Here is a 25,536-nt window from a genome sequence, read left to right on the forward strand (position 1 = left end):
TATAGGCACTTTTTGTTATAATACATGCAATAAATGTGTGTATTTTATTTTGCCACCCGGCTGGCATAAAATTAAATAATGCTAAATTCGTCTGGGCGTGTGTTTAATACAGATGAAACAAATACCTCCTACGTGTTGTTATACAAACAGTGTTCTCATAATTTAAATGAAGACAAAAAAATAATATACACGTAGATATAAATGAAAGGGTTTCACAGTTCATGGATAAAATATAAAACGTGGCCTACACGTTGGCAACTGAGTTATTGAAGTTGGTTCGATCTGCGTTGTCAATAAAGAGGTGGGGGGGGGGGGGGGGGGGGGGGAGGGGATTGTTTGTTTTTTAACTGGAGGGCCATGATTTTGGCCTTCTTTTTACCAGTTTCCCCCCACACAAACAGCACGAAGAAAGCCTCGGGGGTTGGAAATAAGGCTCCGAATCCCGGAACCTCACTGAGATTAGAGAACGCCCATGATTCTCAGGGCTGCTCGGATGGGGAAATGGATACGCTGGGCTCCCTCTAATAAATTTTCCCTCTGGACTGCTCCATGTAAATACTACCGGGCCCAACTGCGGAAACCGATGGTAACCTTGCTGCCAAATAATGCGATCGGCATTGTTAGCAGAAAGCTGTCTGCCCTTGTTTGTGGGTTATATACAGTAGCAGCTGAAAATGAAGGATTTCAGAGCGCAGTCGCTGCAGCAGGTCTGTTTCTTGTTTTCGAAGTGCTGCAGCCAGAATGCACCCAGCATTTGCCTGGTCAATGATTGTCGCTATTTCCGAGATCCGGCAGCAGTTTCCACCAAAGCAAAATTTATTTATTTTTTTTAACATGAGTGTTGTGTGATTTAGTCGATTACTCTAGCACGCCCAGCTTTAATAGTTGCATTTAATGTATAAGTAATGAAATACATCTATGAGAAAATCGCTCTGGTTTCTGGGGAAGGGGGGGGGGAGGGCACTATAGAGTGACATATTTTTCTTGGAAACGTATTGCCTGGCGTTAAAAGGAACGTTTTCTCGGTGTTACTTCATTTCTCCTACTAAAACTCTCCTTTTCATTGAAAAAAAAAAATCCCTCGCTCTGGGGTCTGATTTAAAAAGGCTGTTTTTATCTAGGGGTCTGCTACATCTGGCAACGTGATGGGCAGCTGCGTTTCATACTAAGATCTGTAACATCCCAGCCTACAGGGGGGTAGTGAAGCCTGCAGTCTGCGTTAAAAAAAAAAAGATAACTTTTTTACGGTTATGATTTATTTTGTTTTTAAATGTGCACTTGTTCCCACAAAGCCCCAGCTAACTTGTCCTGTTTCCAAAGTGAACTTGTGCTGAAGGTGAAGTTTTCAGGACATAGGTCATGACACAGAGTGACAGCTTACTGCTTGGAGCTTCATGCTGTATTAAACACAATCAAAACAAAGGCCTTTTAGGGCTCTTTTTCCCTTCCAGATGAATAGTGAACAAATCTTAAAAAAAAATAAATCATAAAATAAAACCTGTAATGCAAATAAACTTAACCTTCATGAGTGTTAGTAGCTGTTAAATAAAAAAAATCCCCCGTTCCTTTGGAAAATACTATTTTCTCCTAGCAAGTTAAATATGCAGTCTGAAAATTATTTTCGTCTTCGTTCTCTGGTTGTAAGATATTCTTCAAAAATAAAATCATGATATAAAAAGTAGCAATAATAATAATTAAAACAAAGCCCTTCGTAGTTCTTCTAAGACCTCTTTCTATTTAATAAGTAACTAAGAAAAAGAAAGTTGTATGTACTTCATGTGACCCAAAGGCTGGACCCGTCTCGTCCTTTAATGCCAGGCTCACACAATTCCAGCTTCTAAACTTCAAAGCTAAGTGTCAGTCTATAGCAATTTCTTGCAGCTCGCCAAAGCCTGTATAGGCTTATTGCCCTATTGTGAATGAATCCTGCTCTTATTCATATCACACATTTGGTATTAAAAAAAATCATAAAATGCACCAGTTTAAGGCCATCGATTTAGTCCTTTAAATAGGCACCCAGTACCCAATAACTCAACAGCATATCTTACATCCAGAAAATTTGTTAAGCGTGAATCAGTCTCTGGAAAAAAAATAAGTTACAAAATCTCCAATTCTTGCAACAGTAGCTTTGCGTGTACTTATTTTTTTTTCTCCCATGTCCAGACGGGGTCGTCTATTGAATAAGGTTCTTTTATTCTCAATGGGGCAGGGGATTTGTGGCCATGGTCCCCCTTTTATTCCTCTCTCTATGGAAACCCAGATCATGGGGAGAAATATGCGAGGCTGAATAAAGAAAAGCAGCAGAAAGAACCGCTTGAGAGCGGCATCTGTTACACTTGGGAAGTTAGACTGACAGGAGAGAGCTAAAGAAACCCTCTCCAAGCTTAGTTAGAGCAGCGAGAAGATTTAACTGTAGGAAGATATAACCTTTAAAAATCATACCTTCCTGCACACACCAGAATGTTTCTGCTAGGTAAAGGAATAAGTCACTTTCCTCTTCTCTTGGTTATGTTTTTTTTTTATATATATATATATATATTTGCTCTTTCTCTAAACAGTCATGAACATGTGTTCATTCATAAAGTATTTTTTAGGACGTACTTATTGTTAAAAACGATATTTCAACTAATTGTAATACTATATATATATATATATATATATATGGTATATAATATATACCATATTACAATTAGTTGAAATATATAAATACAAAGAAAAATCTTTTTTTCACTGGTGTTAAAGTTTCCTAGAATATGCTATTTTTTATTATGAGATTAGGAGGGTTTTGTTTTGTTTTTTTACTTATAAAGTTAAAGGTAACAAAGACTTATTATCTTCCTGTACTCATGTTTCTCTTGTTCTCTTTTGACCTTCAAATTGACCCTGAACAGGCTTCCAAATAACTTTCGGACTCAGCTACTTGCAGATATCACCTAAAATCTTAATATCTACATCTATATCTAGGTATCTATCATATTATAAATATATATAGTTAAAATATATTAATGCTAGGCTAACCATGCAACAGAAAAAGAATGTTAACTAGGGTTTAAAACGTGTCTTGTTCCAGACAATCAATACCATAGGTTAAAAATGCTAAACTTTTACAATAGATCATCGTCATGTTTAAAATTTAAAAAAAATAATCTCTTCTTTGTAATAGCATAATTTCATGCAACTAGGAAATAAATAAGTTGCCATTTGTGCTACCCTTACTGCACTCATCTTTGAAATAATTAATAGCCATTTCAACCTAAATTCAATTTTATAAAAAGCCAATTTAAAAATTACCAATACTCGCCATTTATGTTAGTTCTCGGTTTTGATGAGAAAACATGAGGAAATAGATGTGGTATAGATATTATGAAATGATCGTAAGCTCACCTGGTTTTGAGGTTTATTTTGCTTTGGGTTTTTTTTTTCCATTTCCTTAAATTTTCTTCAGATCTGTCTTCTTAGAGAAACTAATGCCTTAATGACTTTCTGGTAGCTGCAAGCCTTCTTTTATTTCTGCTAAATATATGAAAATGTATGCAAATTTAAATCAAGCTTAACCTAGGAGCTCTTGCAATATATTTAATGGAATTTCAAACCAATAAGGGAACTCTGATGCAGTCTTCTATAAGTGCAAATATAATTACGCAGTCAGGTTACCTCCAAAATTATGCAGGGAAAGGTCATTTTTTAACTTCGGGGATTTTCTAAGGTATTAGGTATTTAATTTTCTCATCTTGGCCAGTGCAGCAAATGTAACCTACTTCCATTTATGCATTTCTGTTTTGTGTATGAAAAAAATGAATAAAGGAAATGCTGAGCAGGGATTTTAATCACTGCACTTGCAGATTCGAATTTAAAAAGCACAAATTGATAGAACATTTGCAGAAAAAGTATTTCCTTCTTCACCATTAACGCAAATATACCTGCATTCCGCAATAATGCCTTCTTCATAATTAATAAGAATAACAATAATTATGTTTAGGCTTTCTTTCATAGACTAATCGATTGAAAACTCTTAGTATGCTATACTAAGGCTGATTGTTTCATTCCTTTAGCTTTCTCATAGATACATACATTCTCTCGACTATTGCTCACAATTGCAAACATTAGCACGTGCATGATTAAATGGATCTCGGGAAATCTTTGTTTTCTGAATAGGAAAAATGTCTGCTTAAGGTGTAAAATCATCAGATAAGTTGTCATAACACATTTGAGCTAGTTTCTTTCTTCTGAAGAGTGACTTCCAGAGGGGGGAACGCTTTTGTATGCCTTAGAAGCAGTGGTGATACTGACCTGAAATTACATTTAGCTGGAGTAAGGCACAACCTAAATTGAACCAGGTGGTTGGTTATGAGAACATATTTTCTAATAAATGACTGCTACCTTTCTCAGGATACATATTAAAATAAATCGCAACTGTTTGCTATTGTGACAGAGTGTAAACTTGTTCTTCAAGGTCTTTTTTTTTTTCAGTTTAATAGGATAGATTTTCATTATTCTACCTTTAAAACAAATGTTGCTAAAATAAAAAAAAAAAAGTTCTGTAACTTACTTGGCAAAAAGAAAATGCTAATTTCAAAACATGCGAGTAAGTAGGAACATGTATAGTAATTGTATGTTTTATCATACCTTAATTGTCTTCATATTTACATTACTGGGAGGCTTAGATTACGCCAATAAATAATATTGAAGCTAATTAATCTTGGTTGCAGATATTTAGCCTCTACATGTAATTTTGCTGTACTAGGAATTAATCATAATCATTACAGTTTTAAACCGTGCAGTGTCATACTTTCCTTTTCTCATAATGGGACATTACAAAAAAAAAAAAAAACAAACCTTGACGTGCAGTTGGGATTGAAAAGAGTTAAAAGAACTGCGGCCAGCTTGCTCGCACTAACCAATGGAGAGCCAAGATTGATTCACTTCCTGCTTTAGAATCGCTTAACTCCTGGGTCTCACAAACCTAATTTGGCAAGCGGTCCCGCCTACGTTTACTCTATTGGTAGAAGGTAAAGCTTCTCGACGAAGAAGCTTTTGCCATTGGCTAGGGAGAATGTCACTAACTATCCACTGCCGATTTGGTTCCCTTGCCTGGTAGATGTCAAAGGCTGAAGCTGCTCCCTTTGCCACATTATAACTAGTAGGGGATCTACACCAGCCATGGCCACAGCTGCATCTAATCCCTACAGCATTCTCAGTTCCAGCTCCTTGGTCCATGCAGACTCTGCGGGTATGCAGCAAGGAAGCCCCTTCAGGAACCCCCAAAAACTTCTCCAAAGTGATTACCTGCAGGGAATTCCTAGCAATGGACATCCTCTCGGACACCACTGGGTGACCAGTTTAAGTGACGGGAATCCCTGGTCATCGGCTATGCCCGGCAGTCCCTTGGACCAGCAGGATGTGAAACCAGGAAGAGAAGACCTGCAGCTTGGCGCCATCATTCATCACAGGTCGCCTCACGTTACCCACCATTCGCCCCATACAAATCATCCAAATGCATGGGGAGCCAGTCCAGCTCATAACTCATCGATAACCTCAAGTGGACAGCCTATTAACGTCTACTCACAACCTGGCTTCACTGTCAGTGGCATGTTAGACCACGGGGGTCTAACACCACCTCCACCCTCAGCCACGGCACAAAGCTTGCACCCTGTGCTGCGGGATACCACAGATCATGGAGATATAGGAGCCCATCACTGTCAGGATCACTCTGACGAGGAGACGCCGACATCAGATGAATTGGAACAGTTTGCAAAGCAGTTCAAACAAAGAAGAATCAAGTTGGGATTCACGCAGGCAGATGTTGGTTTAGCACTAGGGACCCTGTATGGCAACGTTTTCTCTCAGACTACCATCTGCAGGTTTGAAGCCTTGCAGCTCAGTTTTAAGAACATGTGCAAACTGAAACCACTATTAAACAAGTGGTTGGAAGAAGCAGATTCGTCCACAGGTAGCCCTACGAGCATTGATAAAATTGCAGCCCAGGGCAGGAAACGAAAGAAGAGAACCTCCATCGAGGTGAGTGTCAAAGGGGTCCTGGAAACGCATTTTCTTAAATGTCCCAAACCTGCAGCCCAAGAGATCTCTTCTTTGGCAGACAGCCTACAGTTAGAAAAAGAAGTGGTCCGTGTCTGGTTTTGTAATAGAAGACAAAAAGAGAAAAGAATGACTCCACCAGGGGATCAGCAACAGCACGAGGTTTATTCTCATAACGTGAAAACAGACACATCTTGTCACGATCTTTGACTATAGGCTGCGCTCACAGTCGGGACTGCCGAGAGCACGGATTTTAGAGGGTTTTAATTTATATTCTGGCGGAAAACAAACACAAATAATAATAATAATAATAATAATAATAATAATAAAACACAAAAAAAACCGAAGACTAAACAGGAGCACAGCACTCCACCATCTGGCAATATTACTCGCTGATAAATACATATTGTTTACTATAAAGCAAAGGTTTGTTTTTGATCTCCACTAGGAAGAAAATACAGATGTGTGCCTATGAATAACCTTCCAGCGCCTTGGTTATATCAGCTGTATTTCAGGTGAATCTCTGTCTTACAATGGACTAGTTTTGCCATTATTATAATTATTATTATTTTTTTTTTTTTTTAGCTATATGGCGTATTTAATGTCCGAGGTGTTTTACTACGACCTGTACACAATATTTGTGGATATAATTTGTATCTTTTTAATCGGTCAACATATTGATTTCTTTCCATATAATGTGTTACTTTAGCCGAAAAGGGAACATGTGTAATCATTTTTCATGAAAACAAGGCTATATGTGAGTTCTTACGTGTTTCTAACGCTGCGGATACTATAAAGCAGAACATGGTATTTCTTTATCCAGGTCTCAGCTTCCATACCATGCAAACATAATGGCTACACATAAAGTGTTAGCGTGTTAAACTTTTCCCACACGATTCTGCATATCTCTTCTTTGCTCTCTCTGCAGTGACATTTTGCGATAATCTCCTAGCATTTCGGCCATACTAGCATAAAACCTGAGCAATTGCGAAACGGAGAGTGCTCATTTTATTTTTTTTCCCTGGATTTTCCCCCCCTTGAAGATAAAACGTTGTTTGAATTTTGAAGATTGTCAGGCGGAGACGGTCTGTAGTAAAACACCTTTAATTTGTACATTGCATCGGAAACCATTTTGGATGTAATTATAGTTTCAACATTGAAAAAATGTCTTAATGAATTCTGCAAGTCCCTGAATTGATTCCTGGTGAACATATATTGGTCTCAAATTCAAAGATTATCTGAGTTTTTATTTTATTGAAGAGTAAGACTAATATTATAACCATAAAGGCATAATACACCTAAAAGGCTGAATTCTATTGACTACAGTGTGTCTGTACACACGCACACACACATCTTTCTATCAATCTATCTATCTATCTATCTATCTGACCTATCTATATGTATGTATATGGATGTGTCTGTGTATATAAATATAGATGTGTGTGTGGGGGTGTATATATATATATATATATATATACACACACACACTCACGCATCTAGAAAAATATGTATATATAATGTACCTGTGTGTGTGTGTACCTGTGTGTGTCTGTATATATAGATATATATACACACAAACGGTGTGCATATAAATATATCATATATATGTGTATACACACAGTATATATATGTATATACACACACACATATATATATATGATATATTTATATGCACACATACAATCACAGTGTGTGTGTATGTAGATATATTTATAATATGTATATAAACACACACACACACACACACAGACAGTGTGTGTATGTAAAATTATCTCCTCTCTCTCTCTCTCTCTCTCCCTCTCTCTCTCTCTCCAGACACACACATACCTTATAATGTAGGTACATAACAATATACAGTGGTTGATGTATGGCTACACTTTCAGAAAAGGCTACGCCATTATCCATTATATATATTCCCTACATGTTCTGGTTATCGGTGTACATGTGCACTGCACATACGGTGTCTTGTACAATAACAAAACCACATTTACCTATACGTGTGTGTGTATATGTGTGCCTATGTGTGTGCACGTATTTATGAAACAGACACACGCACACACAGAGGAGGTGTAAAACAGGAAACACATATCGACTGAAACAATGGGACTCGCGCAGACGTTTCGTTTTAGCTAAGATGGAGTAGACCCTTTAAGCACTTGGCAGCGCTGGAGCTCTGTTCCAGGCCCTTTAAGCTCCGTTGCTTTGCATCCATGGAACTGACTGCTGCTCAGAGAATCAAACCTACATTCCACATTGCACTCTCTTTCCACTATTAGCTTTTTTGTCATTTGACATTTATATTTTTCCAAGGTTATTTTCGGTTTAAGCGCTAAATCTCGACACTCAGAACCTAGATATTTCTGCCAACTTTATAATTGTACAGTTTTGTATATTAAACGTTTTTTGACGTTATTAATTTAAAGAAAGATCATTTAGTTTATTCATTTAGTAACTGATGTATAATAAACGCTATTTTCATTAAAGGTTGCTTTTTTCAACTATTTTATTCAAATTGCCTATTCCAGTTGCCAACGATTATTTATTTTCAATAAATTCTGCATTATGGTTAAAAATGTTTGAAAAATGAAATGGGTGTAAAAAAAAAAAAAAGAAAATTCGCTGTAACGTTTGATTGTTAACCAGTTTTAGTTAAGGGGTTTATATTGACGCAATATTTTATTTGTAGTTAAAGAACACGGTTTAAATAAACATTTTTACAAAATGTTGCCTAATTGTGTGGTGTGTAACTGGACAAATTAAAATAAACTGTAGAACATTCCAGATAATATGAATAAGTCTTCTTTTGGCTCATTCCATAAATTTTACATATTTTTTTTTTAATACTGGTTGGTTTTTAAAATATTTATTCTCTTAAAATGTTTTAAAAAGCTAAGAAGCATTATTACCGTGGACTATAATCAAAAACAGTATTTTTGAAAATCTTAAGCCAACATATTTTAAATTCTCTTTTGCATCATCTGAACTTTAATACTTATTTTAGCATTAAACTCTGGATGTTGTATAAGATTACAAACTTTAAAATTATGTTGTTGTGTGTGTGTGTGCGCGCGCGCGCGCGAGCGCGGGCACGCGCGACTATATCAAGCATATGTTTTTATTTACAGGGCAGTCTCAAACTGGCATTACTAGAAGGTAAAACCAAGCCAGAAGACAGACTTTGGGTTTTTAGGAATCTTGTTCTCCACAGGTTTTCTCCTATATTCTATCTATGGGGAAAATTTTTTTTTGGAAAATAGGATCCCAAGATTAAAGCAACCCCTTCCCCCAGAAAAAAAGGAGGAACTGGTTATTTTAATGACTTGATTGAATGGAAATAGTACTTATTTTATGTATATTATTATCCAGATATTAATAAGCTATATATATATATAATAAATATATTGAAATAATTTATTAAATCTTATCGCCCAGCTATCCAGAAATCAGAAGGAATCAGTTATTGTATGTATGTCTACCTAGAATTTAATATTTTGAACGTTTTAAACTTTCAGGTGTGTAGAGATGTCGAAAGCAGTAAGAACTAAAACGAACATATTTAACTATTTAAAATACAATTGTATTCATTTTTAATGCTTTGTATTTTTTTCATATTTTTACTAGGAAAAAAAATGCACTTTTAATTGCATTTTTAATTCTTACTTCTCCTAGCATACTTTTACTCGATTATTTGTTCAATCACTACAGCTGCAAATGAATACCTAGATAAAAAAAAACCCCATACATTTATTAAACAAACATGCTTACATTTTGGAATCCAGAAGAGGGGTTCTTCCTATTTGTGCCTAGACAAACGTTCTTCATGAATACCTATAGGGCCCATGGATTGTACAGTGCTTGAGTTTGTAACAAAGGTATTGATGAGGTTTAGATTTTCTGCTAATGTCTCCTGTAACAGAGGAAAAACTAGTATAAAACCCAAAGGGTCCTATTAATCAAAGATTTTTTTTTTTTTTTTTTTGCCTATTCTGTGAGTATAGAAAACGTCCATCCACATACGGCTAGCCATAGGTCAGTATAAACACTGTAATGAGTTTTGGAGAGGCTTTTGATTAAAAAAAATGCTATTCTAACAAACAGTAATGCTGAATATGACAAGTTCATATTGATATAAATAAGTAAAATTATGAATGAAGCTTTTGTTTCCGTTATCCCTCCCATCTTCTTTCATTTCTGCACAATTATTATAGCAGTAGCTCCCTCCAGTACCACACATACATACTTCACACACATACAAATTGACTTATAAAGGATGGGGAAAAAGAAGAGGAGGAGGAGGAGGAAGAGAATGGAACTGGATGTTCAGGCACAGTTGCTGCTCCTCCTGGCTTGGACGGCAAAGCTTGAAACAGTTTCACTGAGCTCTTTAGTATTTTGTCCCCGGTGAACAGGCATTGGAATGCTCAGATGGAACCAGTACAGTTAATCATTTCTAATAGGCTGAAACTAAAAAGCCTAATCTGTATCACCAGTTTACAGAACAACAAAATTGCAATGATATGAGGTATTTGAATACGTCAAATGACACAGGATGTCTAGGAACCTGCTAGATCCCATGCCTTTCTAACCTGAGCTCCAAGATTATCTCTGGAATATACAAACAGAAAAAGGGATTATTAGAATGTCCCCTTATAAAAGGAAACGATTTTTAAAATGTTTTATATTTCTGGTCACTGACTTTCGAAATCCCACTGCATTGCAGTGTATTTTAATACCCACCTTTTCAATTCTTATTACCATCTATAGTGTCTAAACCTATAGACTACAAGACGATATTGACATCTAATACCTATATAATATAGCAATGCATTAAAAAAAATAATGAACATGGTTTCCTTTCCCCTCTACAAAATATTATCATACTTTCTGCATTGGCAAAATACCAAACAAAAGATGTTTACCATTTAGGAAGAGACTGAATGAGTTCTTGGTAAGCTAAATATACTCCAACAAGGGTTCTCTTTCATTTTCTTCCTATGGGATGCATTGTAATCCTTAGTACCTGAGGCCACTAGAGAGTCTGTGAGCAAACTGCATGGATTTTCATGTCATCAGAAGACAGCCAAACTAAGATAAATGCATTGCATCTTTCATTAGTGCATGCACAGTACTGTCTGTCATGTTATTTAAAAAGAAACCTACACTTTTAAGGTATTCAACAAAGAATCTGTAAGTTACTATGAAACCATGCAAAGCACTGGTGTTATTGTACAAACACAATATTTCTTTTTTGTGTGCACCCTTTTGGTTAGCAGGGCGAAAAATGGAAAAGTAGGCATGACTGGTGCCACATTTACCTAAGGCCAAATGCACTAAAGGGTTTTTCTCATTTCTGTCTGGCCCTCAGTATCTGCATACAAATGTACACAATAAAATAGAATCCAATTATAAGAATACATTTTGAACAGGCTTTGGTTAGTTCAAATCAACCATCACTACTTCAGGAGGAACCAGCAGGGAGCGAGAGTATATGTGGGATGGGCACAAAGATATTTACAATCAGTTCATCAAAGTAAGAATCAGTCATGGAATTATTCTGTACAGTGTAATAAACTTTCCTTACCTGATTAATAATTATACTCATCAAAGATCATCAAGAACCTTGCTTTCACAAGCCGGTGAGAACATTTTCTCTAGCAGTGTGTCAGCAAAGGGGTGGATGGAGATGTGGAATGAGAAAAGGAAGGAGTTGCAATGAAATAGAAGCTATTCATCTTAAAAGTGTGGTATCAGATTTATTGTAACTGCTTACATATTATACTATATTTATGAAACACATTTTTAAGCTGTTCTGTAAGTAGTTTGCTTTTCATGCTATTATTCAAAATTATCGCATATTAGTTCAGTTTTACTTATCTGATTGTTTCATTTAAAGCAGAAATATATTTTTCCAAGATACAAGCTGCTTTTTTAAATCGGTCCATTCTTTTCCATTTGCTGTTAAAAATATTTTACATTTTGCACATATTTATTTATTTATTTATTTTTTGCAAAAGACAAAAAAATTAACATTTTTGCTTATTAGTTTGCTTGTTGGCAATTGCTATGTTTACACCAAACTATTTCATGGCTCAGAAAACTGGAACAAGAGTACAGTAATAGGAAAAAATGGAGGCCTTGAAAGTATGACTACTCTGAAGGATAGTGTAAGTTAATTAGTAGTAAAGCAAGACAAATTTGGACAAATGAGGGTCTTTTCTATTAATGGGCCAAGAAAATAGAATTAGTCAGTTCTAGGTGCTGGAAAATGGAAAGCAGCCTGCTTCAACTAATTAGTGAGACATAATGGTGTACAGAAACTAATACCAGCTGGAGAGGTTGAAGGAAAAAGTGATCAAGGTAGAAAAAATAGCAATGGATGAACGACAAGGTTTGTAAGGTAATTGGGACAATGACTTCATAACAGTAGAACAAAGAGAGCAGATACTGAGCAAAGGCAGTCAATCGCCAGATTAGTAAAGGAAGAAAAACAAATTAATGGCAAAGAAAAAAAAATAATTTCTAATGATTTCATATTCAAGCAAAATTTTTTTTGTCCACTTCCACAATCAAGTCAACATGCAAAATTAGAGGTGTTGAGAACCTCTCTATTCAGTTTTTGTGGTCCTATTTGCATTAAGGGATTAGTGTCTCTTACAAAGAATAACTTGTGATCTACTCTACAATGCTACAGTTAACCCAATTGAAATTCCACCAGCAGGTGATGGAAAGAAAGCCAAAGATGCAAAGAATGAAAGTAATTATTGTAGTAAAATTAAAAACATAATTGCATGTCATGTCATAGAAGAATATTACAACATGAAAACAACAATAATAACAGAAATTGCCTATACTGTCCAGAATTAAGATGGAAAAAGTCTCTATAGCCAAGTGGTTCAAAGATAAAAATTGGTGGTATTCAACTGTATTTTCTATTTGGAATATTCACTTTATTGTAATATTTAAAAAAAATCACATGCACATTGATTATATTTTATCAGGAACTTAGGCATCAATGCACTCTAAAGACAATTCTGTAGGTTTATAGCACTGTAAAATACAGGTGTTATAATAGGAAAAATAATTTATTTTGAATATTATTTACAAAACCTTGCTGCCTATTTAGTGTTCATATTAAAACAGGTTGCTTTGATATTTAGCACACCTTAGAACTATTGATATTGTTTTCCTGAGTTCCAGAGATCATTCTTTAAAGACAAGTTTCATAAGAAATCACATTGCTAGCTTCACAGCTTCTATACAAAAGAGAGGTAAAAGGGCTGCCATACAGTCTACCCAACTCCTAGATCTCAAGATTCCAGGATTATTCAGACACAAAATATGTATAAATAACCAAATCAAAGGTTAAACAACTTCATATGCACAGAACTGGGTATTCTGTTGTTGACAGACAGCGTATCACCTTCTGTTGATGGGTTTTACCTACACCAGTTGCCAGTGCAGCAGAACTTATCTAACTACTGAAAACAAAGTACCAGCACTTAGAGATAAAACTACTCTCAAATAAAAAGGACTCAAGAGCAGTCTGAACTTCTGTAATTGTCAGGCTAGATGTACTAAGCATTTTTTCCATAGATACAAAATGTTAAAATTATTTTAATACACTGACCCTAAATGAGTTTAAAATGTCAAGATTTTCTTGACTTAAATGAAATCTGAAGAGCAAAAAATATCACTCTGTATACCACAGCTGTAGCTAGACTATAGCTGATATGGCCTTGGTCATAAGCACCATCCACCAGGGGCGCTGTTGTGCAAAATCCATCAGCCTCCTACCCCCTCCCTCTGTCTCAACAGTGAAGAGTATTGTGGCTAGCAGAGAAATATTGGCCTTTTCCTCTCTACCCCCTATCCCTGTCCAGGAGCTGTGCCTCCATCATCTGGATCCCACATGTCCATTCATCTTACAAGTCGATGCCTCCTCCTTAGGCATGGGGGGGCTATGTTGAGCCAGCATTCCAGTAAGAGGGTTCTCCGCCCCTGCTCCTTCTTCTCACGAAAATTCTCTTCCACCAAACGAAACAATGGAATTGGAGACAGGGAGTTGCTGGCCATCAAACTGGCGCTTGAGGAATGGCGACAGAGGTTGAAAGGTGTACAACACCGGATTACAATATACACCAACCTCAAGAACTTGGAACACCTTCACCATGCACAATGTCTGAATGCACGCCAAGCCCACTGGTCCCTGCTCTTTGCGTGTTTTGACTTTGAAGTGAGATACCGGCCTGCATCTAAGAACGCCCGGGCAGATGCTCTCTCCTGATCTTTTGAGGTATAAGACACGCCTGATCCCCCCAGGAACATTATCAATCTAGCCCGGATCCTCTGGCCTCTTCTAAGACCGTCCCTCCAGGGAAGATGCTTGTGCCTCGCCGGCTCTGAGAGAAAGTTTTGGAATGGTCCCACAACTACCATGTTGCAGGTCACTCTGGGAGGGCTTGGACTCTCTTGCTGCTCCAGCAGTATTACTGGTGGCCCCAGATGCAAAGAGATGTCAGGGTCTATGTGGACTCTTGCCCTATCTGCACACAGCAAAAAACATTGGTGGCAGACCCTGGGAGCTGTTACAGCCATAGCCAGCCCCCAGGGAGCCCTGGACCCATCTGTCCACCTACTTTGTGGAGGACAGATGGGTCCTCCACAAAGGCTGCAGCACTATTTGGGTCGTTCTCGACAGATTCTCAAAGATAGCTCACTTTGTTCTCCTTCCTGGCCTTTCCTCTGCACCTGAACTGGCCCAGCTGTTTACCAACCGTATTTTTCGCCTGCATGGCTTGCCCAAAAATATATCTCAGATTGGGCCACTTAGTTTACTGCTTAATACTTGTGCTCTCTTTGCCGTAAATTCAACATCACATTGGATTATACTGCCTACCATCCACAAGCCAATGGCCAGTCAAAGTGGACCAACCGGACCTTGAAAGCCTCCCTGAGGGCATATGCCAATGATCATCAGGATATTTGAGCTGCCCTTCTTCTGAGGGCAGAATTCTCTCATAATTATTATAGTAGCTCTGCAATAGGATCATTGCCTTTCCAAATTGTGTACAGAAGACAGCCTTCTCCTCCACTGCCAGACCCATTATCCGTCCCTTCCCCAGCAGCTCAACTAACTGCTCAGGAACTCAAAGAACTCTGGATTCATATGGAAGAGATGCTTCAAAAAGCCATTCTATGAGCCAAAAAAGGCAATGGATGTTCACTGACCTAGGGGCAATGAGTACCTGCCATATCGTCTTAGAATGCTTAAGGCTTGCACCTCGCTACATCGGGCCATTCCCTGTTTCCATCAGGTGGGGCCCATTACCTATCAACTGTGCCTACCCACCTCTATAGGAATCAATGTCTTCCATGTCTCTCTCCTCAAGTCCTTAGTCCTCACATGGCCATCCCAGAAGGTACCATGACCCCAAGAGGTGTCCACCGAAGAAAACCAGATCTACCAAGTGAATGAGAATACTGGACATTTGACGACGGAACAAGAGGTGGGAATAAATGATCTCCTGGGAGGGGTATGACCCAGAGGAGAATACATGGGAGCCTGCCTCGAACATCTTGGAAAAAGTCTCCTGAAGGCGTTCCACGCTTTACATCCCAAGAAACCCAAGCCCCTTGGGGTCAGAGGATTAGAGGAGGGGATACTGTTGCATTTTGTTGGTCACGGTTCCGATCTGTGACCGGCCGCTCTTACCTGATATCCTGGGCCGAGGGGGGGCAGGTGACACCATGGCTGGCCCCTGAACGAAAATGAGGCAGGCTGCCACACAGTCCGAGCATTCTGCGCTAGGGACGCCACTCAGCTAAGCAGGGCATTCCTAGGCGCACGCACGCAGCTTGGGCTCTTTTAAAGGGCCCAAGGAGGGAAAACCACTGCGGCGCCTCTGGATGTCATCACAGACCTTCTGCTATTTAAGGCCTGCTCTGCCCTGCCTCAGATGCCTTGGCAATAGGTCAAACTCTTTGGAATAGCTGTTTGCTATGCTGTTCCTAGTTCCTGATCCTGACTTCTTTCCAATGTCTTGTCTTCATGTTCCTGCAACCTCCCCATGGCTTTGGAATTCCTAAGTCCTCGTCCTATGGTCTTCATCTATCTTCAGTGTCTCCTGTTAGTGGATTGTCTCCTCGGCTTGACTCTGGCTCAGACCTTCGGCTTGTCTTCATCTGGATTCCTAGCTTAACCTCAGACTGCTTCTTTACCATGTTGCATACTGCCTGCCCTGACCTTGGACTGCTTCTTGGTCACATTGTTCACTGCCCGCCTTGATCTTGGTCTCCTTTCATCTCTGTTGCCTGCTGCCTGCCCTGACTTCTGCATGGACTGACTCTGTCTTCTTCCTGCTGGCCTTTGTCATCTTCTGTGATGGATTCTTCTCTCCTCAGAGGCCTGCGCTTAAATCCAGTCAGCCCCGGCTCCCGAGGGCTTAACCTAAGTGAAACAAGGGCTGGTATTGGTGACGTTCCTGTTGGGCCTCTGCTCCCATCAGCTCCTCCTACTGATGGTGAGGACCTGCAAGGCTCCTCCTTGTGGGTAGCGCCAATCTCACCTTGGCCCAAGGGTTCACTTCTGCAACACTTCTGGCAGGTAGCCCAATTAACCAAACTTTTCCTTTTTCAAACAACCTTTTCTGTCTTCCTTCTGTGTGCTCCCAGAGCTCCACCAGACCAACTGCCTTCTGTAGTGTGCTTCCCAAGTCACACTCTCAAACAACTTATCCAACAATCTTGCTTCTCTTCTCAACAAACTTTTCCTTTTCATTCTGTATGTCCCCAGAGCTACCCAGCGGCTCCAGCTGCCTTCTGCAGTGTGCTCCCAGAGCCAAACCCTCCCTCAGCAGCGCTGATCAGAAAAACAAATAAATTCCTTACCTCAGTCTTTTCTTCTGAAGACTAGTTCCTCCCTCTGTGCCTTACTTAGAGGTATCCCACGAGGATACAGTACATGGCACTCTAGCATTCAAGGACTTGGACACATCCAGAGGAATCACACTCAGACTCTGTTGTTACTGCAATGCATTTATTTACAGTGCCACACTTAATAGGGCCAGGATTGGCAAGCACAGTTGCAAACACAAAGACTGCTCTCTAGTATCAGCTAATAAGGCACTTCCCAGAAGTCTTCCTGTTTTCCACTCTCAGTAAGTTAAACACTAGGCACTTCCCAGAAGTCTTCCCACCTTCACAATAATTCTTAGGCACTTCCCAGTAGTCTGCTTACCTTCACAGATCCTTAGGCACTTCCCAGAAGTCTGCTTACCCTCTCCCAGAGAGAGGTCTGGAGCTCCCACTCTCAGACAGCACTTGGAGATCCTGATCCCAGATCCACGGGGCCCATCCTCTCCCCTCTGGCACAGCAATTTATCCTCCACTGTACTGGAAATGCCTTCCAAGAACCTCCTGGCCTGCAGGGTTCCGCCCATAGGCGTTCTCCCTCTAGGGGATTTAAAGGGGGATCATGTTCTCAGCCTGGTCCTGCACATGTTCACAAGAGGACACTAGGGATGCTGCCTCACATGGCTATAGAATCTTTGCAGCAACCAAAATTAAATATTTGTAGATTAGTATATATGCCAGAAAAGGCTTTTAATAGAGTCTAATAGAACTGCTTGATGTATACTCTGGGCAAATTTGGTATATCAGGCCAAATAATGGACAGAATTAAAATGCTTTATAATAATCCCAAGGCTGGAATGCTAGTAAATGGTCTGATAACAGAGGAATTTCCTATATCTAGAGGAACAAGGCAAGGTAGTCCATTTTCTCCTTTGCTTTTTAATTTAACTTTAGAATCCTTGGCAAGGAAATTGCTTAGTTCACCTGAGTTTCAAAGTATTATTATAGGTAAGGAGGAGATTAAATTAACTGCTTTGGCAGATGATATGCTTACATAGAATTGCTTTTATTTATTCCTAACCTTAAACATTCTCTTCAAACGATTATGACAGTGTTGGAGAACTTTGGCAAGTTTTCTGGTTTTAAAGTAAATATAGATAAGTCAATAGTCCTGGGTCTAATTTGGACACTGGATAAAGGATGGATAGATTTTTTTCCATTTCAGTGGGCTAAAAGATCTATTAAATATTTGGGGGTTAACATTTCAAAAGACTTGGGAGCAATTTATGGCCTTAATATTCTTTCTGCTATTAAGAAGTTGGAAAATCTTTTAACAAGTTGGCAGAATCTTTCAGTAACACTCACAGGGCATATACAGCTAATTAAAATGATGTTGTTACCTAAATGACTTTATTTATTACAATTGTTACCATTGACAATACGTACGACTGATATACAAAAATTAATAAAGTTATGTCCAAGTTTATTTGAAAAGGAAATGATAACTTCAACATTGCCTTATAGTGAGGGAGACCTATTTGTTCCTGCTATCAGAAAATATAACATAGCATGTCTGATGAGGCATGCTACAGATTGGCTTTTGGGAACGTCAATATATAGTGTCACAAATATTGAATGTTAAATGTGAGTCCTTTATCTCTTAGCTATGTTATCCATGCAAAAGTAAAATATCTTTTTCCAGATTTAATAAAAAAACAATTTATTGATTGAGTCCATCAGATGAGCTTGGTTTACAGCATGGAAAATGGTGGGACTACTGCCTAACTATTCAATTTTCCTGCCTCTGCAAGGTAATTCTGAATTCGAGGCAGACCTTTCTAACAAAATATTTAGCAAATGGAGAAAGCATGGACTGATATTAGTGAAAATTTTTTTCTTCGCTAATGGACACATTATTTGTATATTTCAAGATCTGAAAAGTAAATTTTGTTTAGAGAATTGTGATATTTTTGCTTTTCTACAGATTAGACATTATTTGAATTCAGTTTTGGGGATTAGCAAAAATGCATTTGCAGTCAATTCCTTTGACCAATCAATTATGCTTCCTTGTTCAAAAGGACTGACATTTTATATAGCTTATAAGATTATTTTGTAATTTACAATCAGTAAATACTTTGGATAAAAGTACAGTTAAGTGGCAGGTTGATGCAAGTACGGAGGTACAGAAGTAGTGGCCCTTACTTTGGATTTGAGTTTTTAAAAAATGAAAACTTTGACTGAGAATATAGCCTTGAGAGTGATACAATTTAAGATGATGCACAGAATATACTATATATATACCCCCTGTTCAAGCAGTTAAAGCAAGCTTAACCAAGTCTGATAAATGTCCCAAATGTTTAAAAAATAAGGGCACGTATATCCATTGTATTGGATGCGCACTAAGATAGAGGAGTTTTGGGACCACATTATGCACGAGTTAAGTACAATGGTTAAGTTTACATTCATTAAATCAATACAACTCTGTATATTAGGAATACCAGATAAACATTTTCCTAAGGAAAAATGTTAACCTTTTCCTTCAGAAATGTCTTCTAATAGCTAGAAAATGCATATACTGCAAATGACTGGATGATACAGCACCTAATCGAACAATGGGGAGAATACAACTACATCAGATGACGGTAATGGAACGTTTATCTGGAAAAGAAGACAGCTGGGAGAAATTTGAACAAATATGGCAATCCTATATTAATACGCTACCAAATAAAACTCGCAATATGATATTTAATAGTTATCCAATGAAAAATAAAATGAGTAAATTTTTTATTTAAATCATTAATAGTGATAGTTAATATTTAAATAAATAGACTGTAAGTTCCAAGTTCTTATTTATGGTAATGATTAGCATTTATATTATTAAGAATTCACAAAAAAATAATTTGAGATATGTTACCCTTTTATTTCTTTTGGAGAAAATTAGGGGTGGGGTTCGGGGGGGGGGGGGGAAGGGAATCCATTAGTGCTGCGTTTGACAGTCCACGGGCTTCTCCTGTGAACCGCCGCAGTCCCCTCCCCCGCTTGGGCCTGTCTCGCTTCCTCTCCACGTGGCGGAATTTCGCCAGCTACCGTTCTTAAAGGGCCTGCAGCAGGAAAAGCACCTCAGCACCACCTGACAACCTCACACATTCAGCTTTGTAGAGAGCCCTCTCGTCCTCCCTTCACTGCCTCAGCCACAGGTTCAGCTACCGAGTGTAGTGGGTGTTGCTTCCCAAGTCTGTTCCAGTCTTCGTCTTCAGCCTGTTCCAGGCTTCATCTCTGCTTGCCCTGGTCCTCACCTGCCTGACCTGCTCTTACCTTGCCTGTCCGCCCCACCCCGCCCCGGCCCTATCCTAACCTTTTCTTCTCCCTCAGATGGATACCTGGTTTGACCTCTGCTTGAACTCTGGATATACCTGACCGCTTCCTGCCTCTGACCCTTGCCCAGACTTCGACATATCTACTTGCTGTCTGCCTACAATCTTTGCCTGACCTCTTCCCTGCAGGTACCAGGTAGAGCCAATCTTGCCTCACCCCAAGGGTCCACAGACACAACAATTAGTTTTTATATTAATTCCTACTTTTATTATTTTTTGAAATAGAACATAAAATGAAAAAGAAGGGAGAGAATAATATTATAGTTAGGATTAATTGTATAACATTCATTTTTTTAAAATTGTTATTGGAGCAAATATTGATATTGCATGGGGTTTTTTTTCTCCTGCTCATTGCAATTTATAACGGTTGATTTTCTTGATTGGCTACTAATAAAAATGAATGAACATATATTTATAAATTATCTGAAAAAGAAAGCGATGATTGAGATGATCAAATTCGCAGATGATATAAAATTATCACAAATTGATTGTGAGAAACTGCAAGAAGACTGTAAGACTGGGAAGCTGGGCATTTAAATGGCAGATGAAATTCAATGTGGATAAGTGCAAAGTGATGCATATAGGGAAGAATAATCCAAACTATAGGTACAGACTACTGGGTTCTGTACTAGATGTTACCACCTAGGAAAAGGATCTTAGAGTCACTGTAGGCAATACTTTGAAATCCTTGGCTCAGTGTATGGCAGTGGTCAAACAAATCAATATAAAGCTGGGTAATAGGAAAAGAATGTAAAATAAAATGGAAGATATCATAATGCTTCTTTTATATCGCTCCATGATACTACTGCACCTTGAGTAGTGTGTGTAGTTTTCGTCAGTCCATCACAAAAAAGATATAGTGGAACTAGGAAAGGTTCAGAGAAGGGTAACAAAAATAATAAAGGGGATGGACGGCTTCCCCTATAGGTAAAGGCTAAATAGGTTAGGTCTCTAAAGCCTGGAGAAAAGATGGCTGTGAGGAGATATGATTAAAGTCTATAAAATTATGAAAGGGGTGGAATGGGTAAATAGGGAATGGTTATTTACCCTTTCCCATAAGTAGGGTACACTCCATGAAGCTAAAACTACTAAATTTAAATGGGTATGATTTAGTACCTAAGGAAGAGGTGAGAACATTGAAGATTGTGATGGATTTTCATTTGAGTATGGAGAGTCACACTATGCATATAGCATAGAACATCTTTATAAAGAGGAAAATGGTAAGGCTGCTTAGACCTTACTTGGATTTGTCAGCATTAAAAATTGTTGCCTAAAAATCTCTCTATGAAATTGACTCATAAGTTGTAATTAATTCAGAATTCTACAGTGCATATTGTCACTGGCAGGTTTAGAAGGACTTCTGCTGTCCCTTTATTATGGGATTTACATTGGCTGCCTGTGAATGCATGTTGCAAATTAAAAAAATCTGGTGCTGGTATTTAAGATGCTGTGAGGGATATGTCCTCTGCATTTAAAAGGGAGATTAAGGTGGTATGAGGCAGGTAGAAATTTGTGATTGGTCAAGAAACTTCTTTTACAGTCTCCTAAAGCTAAGGATTTTCGTCACCTGCAGTTGCAAAATAGGTCTTTTTCAGCTGCTATCCCTTGTCTGTGGAACAGTCTCTCACTTGAATTGAGGGACAAAAATGATCTATTGAGGCTCCAGAAACAAATAAAAATGTGGTTAATGTCAACAGCTCTTAACATCTAATTCTTGGCATGCATATAAGGTAGTTTGGAAACATCAAGAAAAGCAGTTGATTCTGTATATTGTTGTGTGTTATAGTGTTATTTGCTTATGTTGTTTTATGTTAATAATAATATTCCTTCAGACCTCAGATTGGAACCCTGTCTTTTAACTTTCAGAAAAAAACTCAAGACGTGGCTCTTTCACCAAGCTTTCGGGGATTCCCCAGACAATCACTAGTTGCCCTTTCTCTTACTTGGACGATGGCCTTGATCTTCATGAACGATGACTAGAGCACCTCTAGGTTAAAGCACTCTTAAGCTTTAACCCGTATCCTCCATTGTATATCTTAATTATTTCCACCTTTACTTCCTTCCAGCTATATAAGCTTCCAAGTTCCTTACCCTTGTTGAATGTAACTTGCCTTATTCATTTCCTTTTGTTTAATTTTCTTCAGTTATGCTACAGTTATACCCTTGTTAAATGTAAACCGATCCGATATGGTTATTACTATGAAGGTCGGTATAAAAAAGTGTTAAATAAATAAATAAATAAATAAATAAATAAATGTTGTACATCGCTTAGAGATATTTTTTATCAGTAAAGCAATGAATAAATGATTTTAAATAAATAAATAATATATAGCACATTTAGAACAAATCAGAGAAACTATTTGTTTTCACTCAATGCACACTGTGTTACCAAAAATGTAGAGAAAGCAATTAGCATAGTTGGGTTTGAAAGAGTTTAGACACATTCCTCAAGGAAAAATTCATAAGCCAAAATGAGCCATGTAGACTTGGGAAAGCCATTGCTTATCCCTGATTATGAACAAGAAGGATTTAAGCCAGGGGTGCTCAAACCAGGCTTTGCCCCCCACCCCCAGCCAGTCAGGTTTTCAGAATATCCCTAAAGAGTATGCATGAGATTTATTTGCATTTATGTCTGCAGATATTTTTCATGCATATTCATTAGGGATACCCTGAAAAGCTGACTGGCTGTGTGGGCCCCAAGAATCGGTTTGAGTACCTCAGTTTAACCTATACTTTGGTATTTTACAGGGTACTTGTGATCTGTATTAGAATAGCTGCTGTTGTAGACAGCATGCTGGGCTTGATGTTCCTTGGGTTTAACCCAGTATGACATTTCTTTTCTTCTAATGTTCTTAAGTCTATGGGGAAAGCAAATAACTTAACTTTTGGTACTCCAAGGTAGATAGAATGGAGCTAGTTGGGGATTGAACAAGAAAGAACAAGGCCAATCATGTTTCAGCATTTTTTTAACCAACCTATCAGAGCTCACAGCCGCATGTCATGACTTTTATCATTTTATTTAGATGACAGTGAAACAATGAGGACTTTGAATACTATTTTCTACACTATACTTCTGTTGGATCTCAGAAAGAGAAGGCAGAGATTATAAAGCTCTTTGCTTCAAAACATATAGTGAAAGAAAAAAATTAGAAAAAAATAGTTTACAGGAGAAAGGAAAGTATGCTTCTAGAGTCACACTACTGTGCCTAGCTGTGGTTTGAGTTGCTACCTAGTTGCAAGAAAAAGCTCACCTTCTCTGTGAGAGACTTACAGTGTATATCATCACAGAGAGAGAGAGCAAGTTGCAGCGTGCATCATCACATATGTAAGTGGATGCAGGAAAGATACAGATAGAGAAATTATTTCTTGTAGCATGTGTAATATTTATGCACCTTAGCAACTTAGAAGCAGTTACTTCTGTCCTCTATGTTAAAGAGTCAATGTATCAATTGTTGTGTGTGGCTCTTGCATTAAGTTTGACTTATTTTCTTCGAGGTCGATATTCAAAGGGATTTGTCCAGCTAACAGGGTCATTTACCATTTTGCATTAGGGCCTGAATGTGTGTTAAACGGCTGTAATGCACACGATAAATATTGCAATGCACCTTAGCATGCAAATTTGAAATTTAGTATGCAAGTGGGAGGAGTTAATGCAAAATAGGCTCTTCTACCGCATTTCATGATGGATTAATGCACAATAATGTGGGATTTAACAACAGAAATAACTACACCTATTTTTTTGGCGGTATGGGGACAAAAAGTAATTATTGCATGTACACAGCTGTTAACGCTGATTGCGACTATTATTGCACTATTATCACGCACAATAATATGAGGCCTTCTAGCAACCACACCGACCATGGCCTCCTGGCCCAACAAAAACACCTATTCTTCCCTGACCTGCCTTCCTAGACCCATTATGTTTATGTCAAGTGAACTTATGAGGGCATATTGCAGGCTTGATGAGGCTTGCTGCAGCCAACAAGAAGAAGAAGACCAACAACAACAAGTACCACAACAGGCAAGGGAAGCTCCTACCCCTTCTAAGGAACTCCCTGCACCGGAGTCTGAGCCACTGGCCCCGCAGGGAGAGCATAGGGGCCCATGACAGCGCTTGGCATGCAGGCGGCCACGGCAGTAGAGATACAGGGAGTGCACCTTTCCTCCACGAACCTCTTCGCTGGGCATGCCAGAAGATTATGTTTATCACATAATCCTCAGCTCTCGGGCTATCCTGGAATTATATGAGGTGATATAAGGGGATCTGGATCCAGTGATGGAACGGTCTCAGGCTATACTTGGCCACACCAAACTATTGGCCACCCTGCATTTCCTTTCATCTGGCTCCTTCCAAACGACAGTAGGGGTTCTTAGGGGAATGTCCCAAACCACTTTTTCCCACTGTCTGGGCCAGGTCATAACAGTTGTATCTGACTGCATTGATTGCTACATAGCATTCCCTTGCAATAGGCAGAACTTGATGGATATCAAGAGAGGCCTTTATTCCATTGAACACTTTCCTAATGTTGTGGGAGCTATCGACTGCACTCACATAGCCATCATCCCACCACATAACAAGGAGGAGATCTTAATTAGAAAGTTCTTCCGCTCCCTCAGCGTACAAGTGGTCTGTGACACTTGCATGCACATCCTTGACATGGTGGCCAGGGACCCGGAGCTGTGCACAATTCTTTTATACTTTTTATTACATTCTATGTTTGAAATTGATCTAGCATTTGGGTGGAATTTTGATTTTCTTGTGAAATGGGATTTCCAAATGAAACTGATATCACATTCAAAATATACAATTAGTTTCACAAATGAGTGTACTTAAGTTTTGTAGTAAGTTATGATGGTTGGTTTTTTTGTGAAACTTTTTCCCATATTCTATAGCTGAACTTTGGCTGTTCAATTTCCTGATTTTGTGGTTGTGCATGAGTTCTTTCTCACGACACTAACTGTTATGACACTCAATAAATGACTTCTCTTGAGCATCTTTTCTATTGTGCCTGTATTTTTTCCTTATGAATGAGGAATTTTTTTAACAAACCACCCCAGTATAATCAACCATCAAGCAGAGTGGGAGAACCAGACTGAGATTATGGATTTTTAGGAGAAAAGAAATTACTGTTACGGTCCCCGCCCGCAGCCATCCTGCGCACAGGCCTGCTCACCTTCATGGTTCCACAGCGGGTCCCAGGATGACCTCCCTAGCGGTAGTTGCCAGCCCTGCCAGGCCCCGGCGTCCTGCGGTGGCAGTCGCTGGGCCTTCCAC

At 38.6% G+C, this 25,536-nt stretch overlaps 1 protein-coding gene across 3 annotated transcripts; it reads left to right on the forward strand.

Annotated features, from left to right (window-relative positions):
* The first annotated feature begins 5,113 nt into the window (after positions 1-5,113).
* On the forward strand, positions 5,114-22,426 carry POU3F4 (POU class 3 homeobox 4). 3 transcript variants are annotated; one of them, XM_029606553.1, is made up of 2 exons: positions 5,114-6,551; positions 22,128-22,426. In XM_029606553.1, exon 1 carries the CDS (start codon positions 5,161-5,163, stop codon positions 6,244-6,246), a length of 1,086 nt encoding a protein of 361 aa, XP_029462413.1. In that variant the 5' UTR covers positions 5,114-5,160; the 3' UTR covers positions 6,247-6,551; positions 22,128-22,426. The 3 variants fall into 3 exon arrangements, with proteins under 3 accessions (XP_029462413.1, XP_029462414.1, XP_029462415.1); XM_029606554.1 differs by having other exon boundaries at positions 5,114-6,018; XM_029606555.1 differs by lacking the exon at positions 22,128-22,426 and having other exon boundaries at positions 5,114-6,018; positions 6,485-6,551.
* The last annotated feature ends 3,110 nt before the right edge of the window (positions 22,427-25,536 follow it).

The sequence above is a fragment of the Rhinatrema bivittatum genome, chromosome 6, assembly GCF_901001135.1.
Source record: "Rhinatrema bivittatum chromosome 6, aRhiBiv1.1, whole genome shotgun sequence".
NCBI classification, from domain to species: domain Eukaryota; kingdom Metazoa; phylum Chordata; class Amphibia; order Gymnophiona; family Rhinatrematidae; genus Rhinatrema; species Rhinatrema bivittatum.

Excerpts from the sequence above, each read along its gene's own strand:
- POU3F4 (XM_029606553.1), top strand. The coding sequence starts at position 5,161 with ATGGCCACAGCTGCATCTAATCCCTACAGCATTCTCAGTTCCAGCTCC.